Source organism: Triticum aestivum, chromosome 1D (assembly GCF_018294505.1).
Source record: "Triticum aestivum cultivar Chinese Spring chromosome 1D, IWGSC CS RefSeq v2.1, whole genome shotgun sequence".
Taxonomy (NCBI): Eukaryota; Viridiplantae; Streptophyta; class Magnoliopsida; order Poales; family Poaceae; genus Triticum; species Triticum aestivum.
Window position 1 is genome coordinate 385,935,615 of NC_057796.1, and position 8,144 is coordinate 385,943,758.

Below are 8,144 nucleotides of genomic sequence, written 5' to 3' on the forward strand. Positions count from 1 at the left end.
CCGGCTGCACCAGCCGCGCCCAGCGTTGGGGGCCTAGGCCCGCCTCTACCCGCTGCCTGCGGAGCGACGGGCGCCGGAGGCCTGAGCCCGCCCTTTCCTGCCGCCGGTTGCAGGGACGCCCCCGGCGCTAGAGGTCTAGTCCCGCCTCGACCTGCTACCGGCTGAGCAACGGGCGCCGGCGGCCTCCCGCCCGAAGTAGCGTTACCGCGGCCCGGTCCCAGTGGAACCCCTCCGCCAGCCGGCTGCCTCTGGCCTGGCGGCACGAGGGCTCCACGCCCGGCCCCCACCGCCGGAGGCGGCTCCTCCCCGCCCTGCCCTGCTGGAGCGGCCGAGGCGATTCTCTTCGGTGGCGGCGGCGCAGCCCCACGACCGGCCATGTGTAAGAGCGGTCTAATTCTTCTCGCCCGACGAGCACCACACGTGGGGAATCCCCTAGTCCCTCGCCTGCGAACCCTAACAGCGACAGACGACGGCGCACGACAGGAAGGGGACCGATCCCTCTCGTACGTGCATGTGATTGCATTGCGGGATGGAGGATGGTCCGGTTCAGCATGGGCCTCATACCCATCTGACCTACGCCCAACTCCTCGTGGACTCAACTCCCTCCGAGCCGGCCCAACGGAGCCCAACAAGCTGTTCAAACGCCGCGCTCTCGCCTCCGAGATCCCCATCGCCGGCGCTGCCAAGACCGGCGCCGCCGGTGCCTGACAACCGCCGATCCGCCTCGCATTCTTCCTCTTCTTAACAGTAATCCACGACTCCGGCCTAATCATGTCGAAAAGCGTAAGATTCGGAACTCACCTTAGGTATGGGACCCTTCCAAGGCCGAATCGCGGATGCCGCCGTCCTCCGATGTACTACACGTCGAATCATCTCTTTCTTCTCGTCACAATAATACTTTTGGAAATTCATGGCAGACTGCGCTGGCCAAAGGTGTTTGTTTGGGCTTCAGCTTTGAGAGAATCAGCTATGTATTCACTATGCTGGCAAAGCTAATTTGACACAATCAGCTTTGGCACTGAAGTACACCGGGATGTGCTTCAGCCCAAAACACCGAAAATAGCCTGAATCACATTTTAGCTGGTTTTTTAAAACTGGTTTGAAATAGCTGTTTATTTCATATTCAACTTTTTCGAAGCTGAATCTGGTCCATAAAGATGAAACAAACACCGTTTAAGTGTTGTTGATGGAGCTTATCATCAGTTCAATGAAGCTTGTGTTTGGGGAGGGGGGGGGGGGTGATGCGTGCATTTCATATCACAATTTTACAATATTTGTATACTTTGCATTTTTGCTTTTTTAATTTGGTTCTGTCACGTGATTTCATTGTTTTGATAGTTTTTTTCTCTTCCTGTTTTTTGTTTGCAAGGCATTGAGTAATGTATCACAATATGAAACTGTTTATATATTTGAAGCAGAGATACGATTACTAATTATGTACTCTTGCAAATTGACTGTTCAGGAAAACAAAAAAGGTCATTCTCATCATCCTTTTCATATGTCACTTCCCATGGTGAGGGAAAACTGCTATGAATGGGAATTGCTGATGAACGCAACATTACCTTTGCATATCGCAGTGGTGTGCCGGGATGGCACGTCCGGGAATGCTGTGCCGGGCCGGGCCATGAACAATGGACATTTTATTCGTAGCAACAGAGTAAATCGTTTCATAATCCAAAATTTGCAAATTAAACCACATCACACTTGTAACCCAAAACACGTATGACAAATATTGCAAATAAAACCTGAACATCGTACCATCCGTGCTGATCTGGTCGAAAATTAACTATTCTCTTCGATCCATATTAATTGTCGTTGATTTAGTACGAAGTTGTATGTAGATCTTCAGCTGTAAAACCCGTAGCACGTGTGACAAATATTTCAAATAAAACCTGAATATCTATTCGCAAAACAAAAACCTGAATATCGTAGCATCAGTGCTGACTGGATACCTGGTCGAAAAGTCGAAATTAACAGCTCTTATTCCTGCAACAAAGCACTGAGAGTTTTGTTTGGATCAGTGCGGATTTGGCATGATCCAAGAAGGCCACTGCCAGAATCTACCACACATGCAGTTCAACAGGTTCCCGTACGAGAGATCCTGGGTGGTGAGGTCGAGCACGGAGACGGTGTACCTCCCATAAACGTCCAGCCCGTAGTCGTCGTTCACCATCTCGTGCGAGCTGGCCACGTTGGCCTCCACGCAGAAGCCGCGGAGATGGTCCACGAACAGGGCGCGGTTGCCGATGCCGCCGCCGGCGACCTCCGACCATCCGGCCGCCAGGCTCCGGTTGTCCGTGCGGAAGACCTTGAAGAGGCCCCCCGAGCCGTATGGTGCTACTTGGAACAAGAGGTGCGTCCTGACGATGAGGAGCAGCTCGCCGGAGGACACGACGAGCGTGGACTCGGGTGTGCACCAAGAGTGTCTGGGCGACACCAGATCTGGTGGCTCGGCTACGGCGGTCACGGCGAAAGTTGCGGCGTCCACGGCCGTGACACTGCGGGCTGGCCCGTCCAGAAGGTAAAACGTACCGTCGTCGTAGGTGATGCTGCTGACGGCAGCCGTTTGCGAGGATCCGGCGGCGCTCCATGACCCGCCGTCGCCCGGCAGCTTGCAGAAGAACGCGCCCTTGCCCGCCGAGATCATGACGGCGTCAGGGGACCGATCCCATACCATGTCACGGAGGATCTTCTCATATTCGTCGTGGAAGGATGGCGGCAGCGCGGGCAGGCTCTCCGACGCGCCGGTGAATGGTTGCAGCAGCGTGGCCGAGAGGTCGTTGGCCACGCCGAGCGTCCAGCCGCGAGGCGAGGCGAAGAGGAAGGAGCGGCCGCACGCGGCGGGCATGGGGGTCTCCTTGATGCTGTCGTCGGCGGGGGACCAGAGACAGCGGTCGACGCGGGAGTAGCTCTGGGAGGGCAGGAGGAGCAGGGGGGTGCGGCGGCGCGCGGCGTGCTCCGCCGAGGCCGAGCGCCAAGATGGGCACACCGACCGGAAGCGCGCGAGGTCCGCATGCTCGGTGATCCTGTCCGCGATCCCGGCAACGAGCTCGGCTGGCAGGTCGGACCAGCTCATAGTGTTGCCGCCTGCTACTAGCTTCTTGGATTGATGGCGGATTGGATTGGAGGGGATATGAGAAGAAGGCTTGGTTGACTTGCTGGTACGGAGTGTGACAAATTTGGAGTAGTTAAGATCACATGTCCGTTCTAGAATAGATGACCCAACTTTATACTAACTTTATATTAAAGTTTGTGCAAAATTGATTCATCTATTTTAAAACGGAGGGAGTACTATTGTAATCGCTATGGACTCTATGTCTATCTGTTCCAGTTTAAACCTCCCTAATTTACTTCTACAGCTGTATCCTAGTGATTGGCGTCATCTTCTTGTAAATCACGGTAGATGTCTTTCTACCCTCAGTAAATAAACTCATGCGACTTCCTAATGGGTGAGTTTGAAACTTCTTTTTTCAAGAACAAGTAACACATTGCCTGTCATTTTCATCATTAAGAAGGGAGAGAGTCATTACAAGCAATTGGTGATCAATAAGAACAGGTCTTGTTACACCAAATGAAATGGACCAGAACCACCTCTGCTTAACCCAGCATCTCCAATAGCATATCTATATCTTAAGTCTATAACAAAAAACCGTCGGTATGAGTTTTTGCAACAACAAAACTAGCTCCATCATAATAAAAGGTATCCGTGTAGTGTCTAACTACTGCTCGCGTCTTACATTAAGTTACAGAGGTAGTATTAAGTTAGACTAGAGAGGGAGATAATTTAGCAACATTGCATCTTCATAATTTTCCCAACAGAACCTTGTTTTCTCTTCATCACTACTTCTTACATTGAATAGATTGATACCATTGACATACATGTGTTACTTTGGATTTCATTAGTTTCTTGTGCAAGTTTTTCATATATATCTAGAGTTACTTTTCATCTCTACAAGTTCCTAGCCTTCTTTCCTGAAGTGGAGCATGCTTCATCCTACCAGTTAACCTAAACGACAATGAACATACAAAAGTGCTCCATGCACGACACAAATGCCCGATCTATGCACGACACATACATCCAGCGGCCGGCGCACTTTACAATCAACGAATGTTCGGCCAGATTTAATCCATCGTGCGTGCATCGTCCGACTTCGTCGTGTGCATAGCAAGACTCATGAACATATCTAGAAAGCCACACCGTAAAGGTTCCATTATAAAACCATATAAACCAATTCAACTCCAACACAATTAAATCAAATAATGTCTTGATTGAATGGTCAGTTCAAAGGACCTCGACTAAGGATGGGTTGTCCATCATATGATGAATTGATGATGTTTGGCAGAAAACTAGTGGATTTGTGCTTGATGGTTTCACTAGAAGTTGGTGAGATGACACTCTTTCAAGACAACCATTAGTAAGCTACAAATAAACGACATAAATGAATGCTGCAAATTAAGAGAAAAGCCAAAACGAGTAGGAAATCAAGTTACCAATGAAAACAAAGAAAATACAACTTAAAACACCAATCAAAAGGCACATGTATCAAGGACTCACATGTGTGATAACATAAACTATATACTACATAACGTTGACCACATGTGCAATATTGAGGAACACACAAACACCATTACTTCTGCCGCACACAAAACAAAAACAAAAACAAAAACAAAAAGAGTCAGCATTACACACTTAGTCCATCAACCTCTATATTCAACAGGCTCAGTTTAATCAATATTGTTGAAATATATGATTCCTGGCTGACATCAATCTATGCAGGCTTAGAGATGAGAGGAAATGTTGAAATATATTGTCCACAATTCTCTAACAATTATAGTTGTGGGTGAACTAGCTAGTGCAAGGACAACATTTTGTAACACTGGGCTGTGGCACTAGGCCTTATCAAGGAGATACAAAAGTTTAATAACAAAAAAATGAGCTACTTTTTCTCCAAATGCATCATAGAAAAACCAAAGGATTTATGGTGGTTTACCCTAATTCCTCCCCGGTTCTTATCACAGTCAAGAAAACAACATAAAGAGTATTGCACCATGAAACATATAGTTGGACGACACCCAGTCGCCCACCGACAAAAGTTAACAAACCATACACTTGGATGCCTCCAAAGATGTTCATAAATTTACCAAAGACTCCAATAGGACTCCACTACAAATCTGACGTCAAATTTTTTACCATGGCAAATCGAATGATTTTCATGACAAATTATGTTCTCCGAGGATGGCATGTATAGTTTGCGAGCATGGCAAATCCGTTTCAGTTCATTTTTTTGTCAAAAAATTGCCGTTCTTACAAACTGAATTGCCATCATCACGCCAATATAAATTGCCATGAAAAATGTCAGATTTGCCATGCCTAAAAATCTGACATCAAAGTTTTAGTGTTCCCGGTCATCAATGGTGTCATTTCTAAAGACAAAGCTCTACCTCAACCTGGATAACAATTTTGACAAATCTAAAATGATGGTAGACATAATAAATATGACAGAGTAAAACATTATGACATCTCAACTATTAGAGAATTCGCAACTGTACAATTAAGACAAGAGAGAACCCAAAAGAAGAAAACAGAAAATAACAAGTATACTACCAGCAAGCGTGGTCGCTGCAACTTACGCTATCTGCCATCTTCATAACTCTTTACATAATTACAATGTAAAAGAGATATATATAAGACATGCATGTAACAGGACATAATTGTACCCATTTACTGTATTCATAGATTTAACAGGAGTTGTGACTTACAATTCATGTACATATGTTGCCATAATCTAGGAACCAATCTTATCTCAAAATGGAAGAAGATATATGCCACCATGTCATCTAATTAACAATTTTCAAAATTATATGTTCTCAACAACACGAAATAACATTACCTTTACAGCAATATCATCGATCTAACAACAAAATGCAAACAAAGTCTCATAAGAAAAAATTGAAATGCAAACATAAGGTATAGTTGATTTGATTTCTATAAGCACCACGACATTTTTGGAACCTACCCGTTGAACCAGCATAACAAGAATCATTTGCGCAACCACATAATGTTCCAAATTCCAGTTACAAGCTATAAGGTTTCCACTTTGAAATATGAACATTATCATGTGAGACAATATCTTCCCAACAATCCATACCCCAACATCTTTCTGCTGCAAACAACCAAATTACCAAACATGCACAAAGCAACCAAATGAACTCAAGAATCAGTATCAGCATGCAGCAAAAGCACAAATAGACAATCAAAATACCCCTTAATATTTCAAATCTTCACAATCTTATTACAAACTGGCATTTCATGAGTATATGCAACAAACTTTGTATTACAAAATAATGAACCAATATAACATGTCGTTGATTAACCAATTGAAATGAAAACAAGGACTCGTAAGAAAAGGTTGAAATGCAGACAGAGTGAACACCTAACTTTGATTTCTATCAGCACCAGGGCCGACATTTTTGCATCCTACCAGTTGAATCAACATAACAAGAATTCAACAGCACAGCCACTCAATGGCCTATTCCGTTTACAAGCTACAAGGTTTTCACTTAGAAACTCAAAACATTACCAAGTGATAGGAACATCCCCCCAATGATCCGCACCCCAATAGCTTTCCTCCAAAGGCTGCAAAGAAGCTAAACATGCCCAAAGCAACCAGATAAACACAAGAAATCGGTCTTAGCGTGCAGCAAAAGAGAACAATCAGAATAGTAGTCCTTGATATTTTCACATCTTCACAATTTTATTACAAACAGACATTCACAGTTTCCCTTCCCCTCCCTCCCTTTCCTTCACCTGCGCACTTAAACGAACATACAGCGGTGTTAATCAAGCTACAGAGTACAAGCTGATTGGCACCTATGCGGAAGCCACGCAAAACAAGTTCAAACAAGCAGCAATCGATCCATGACAACGATGGCATGCAGCAACGACGACCACGACGACGACTGACAACTAGGTGCGTTACGGTTGAACCGAGACAGAGAGACAAACAGAGAGGAGGGAGAGGGTGGGACGGGGCACCGGCATAGCGAGTGCCGGGCCTAAGCGTCGGCCGCCTTCTTGGCGGGGGACTTCCTGGGAGACTTGGTCGTGCCTGCCTTGGGCTCCTTGGAAGCCGCCGCAGCGGCCTTCTTGGGAAGCAGCACGGGGTTGATGTTGGGCAGGACGCCTCCGTAGGCGATGGTGACGCCGGCCAGCAGCTTCCCGAGCTCCTCGTCGTTGCGGATCGCGAGCAGCACGTGCCGCGGGATGATCCGGTTCTTCTTGTTGTCCCGCGCCGCGTTCCCCGCTAGCTCGAGGAGCTGCCAGACAAAAAAAAAGGAGGTAAAGAACAGAGGTGAATCGGAGCTAGTCCTTCCGCGCCTGGCGCGCGCGGCGTGGCCCACCTCGGCGGCGAGGTACTCGAGGACGGCGGCGAGGTAGACGGGGGCGCCGGAGCCGACGCGCTTGGCGTAGCGCCCGTGCTTGAGGTAGCGCCCGATGCGGCCCACGGGGAACTGGAGGCCGGCCTTGACGGAGCGCGAGACGGACTTCTTCTTGGGGCCGCCGCCGCCGGCCCGGCGCCCGGCCTTCTTCGGCGCCTTCGCTCCCGTCTCCATCGCCGATCCCGAGCTCCGAAGCTTCTCTCCTCCTTCGCTCTGCTTTTTCGCCCCCTTTTCTCCCGGTCGATTTCCTCGGGGTTTTTTTTAGCCTTTGTTTTGTGCGGTGGGGGAGTGTGCGTGCGTTTGTGCTTTCTGTGTGTGTGTGTTTCTGTGTTTCTGCTCCGGGCTGGTGTGGAGGACGGGGGCGGTGCTTCGATCTGGAGCGTTCGCGGATGGGGGACGATGGGTGTGGGCCGTTGGATGGGCATTGGCGATCCGTGTGAGAGGCAGAGCAACCAATCGGACGAGAGCATGGAAGTACCGGTGGATTGTTGTGGTTTTGGTCTAGTATGAGCAGCCCGGCCCGACAGCACCAACCAGCCTGAAGCCCATGGTCGGGGCGGGCTTGGACTATATTTTTTGCCCAAGAGTCAAGCCCGATAAAAGGCCCAGGATACCAAAAATCTAGGATTGTAACAAAATATAGACATTAATATTCTATACAATGAGAAATGAGAGCAACTAACTGAGGGGTAGCCCTTGTGGGA

At 47.9% G+C, this 8,144-nt stretch overlaps 2 protein-coding genes across 2 annotated transcripts; both read right to left on the reverse strand.

Moving 5' to 3' along the window:
* Nucleotides 1–1,625: 1,625 nt before the first annotated feature.
* Nucleotides 1,626–3,308, reverse strand: LOC123170533 (uncharacterized). Its single transcript, XM_044588394.1, has 2 exons — nucleotides 1,953–3,308; nucleotides 1,626–1,849 (listed from the first exon to the last, which is right to left on the reverse strand). Exon 1 carries the CDS (start codon nucleotides 3,074–3,076, stop codon nucleotides 2,018–2,020), a length of 1,059 nt encoding a protein of 352 aa, XP_044444329.1. The 5' UTR covers nucleotides 3,077–3,308; the 3' UTR covers nucleotides 1,626–1,849; nucleotides 1,953–2,017.
* Nucleotides 3,309–6,713: 3,405 nt separating this feature from the next.
* LOC123182278 (probable histone H2A.4) lies at nucleotides 6,714–7,732 on the reverse strand. The gene is made up of 2 exons (XM_044594793.1): nucleotides 7,402–7,732; nucleotides 6,714–7,317 (listed from the first exon to the last, which is right to left on the reverse strand). The coding sequence occupies exons 1-2, from the start codon at nucleotides 7,612–7,614 to the stop codon at nucleotides 7,057–7,059; spliced, it is 474 nt and encodes a 157-aa protein (XP_044450728.1). The 5' UTR covers nucleotides 7,615–7,732; the 3' UTR covers nucleotides 6,714–7,056.
* Between the last annotated feature and the right edge of the window lie 412 nt (nucleotides 7,733–8,144).

What these genes read in the sequence shown, in the direction of transcription:
- LOC123170533 (XM_044588394.1), bottom strand. Translation starts at nt 3,076, where the DNA reads ATGAGCTGGTCCGACCTGCCAGCCGAGCTCGTTGCCGGGATCGCGGAC.
- LOC123182278 (XM_044594793.1), bottom strand. Translation starts at nt 7,614, where the DNA reads ATGGAGACGGGAGCGAAGGCGCCGAAGAAGGCCGGGCGCCGGGCCGGC. An exon ending in TCGAGTACCTCGCCGCCGAG is followed by an intron (nt 7,318 to 7,401) that starts GTGGGCCACGCC and finishes TTTGTCTGGCAG; the next exon opens with CTCCTCGAGCTAGCGGGGAA.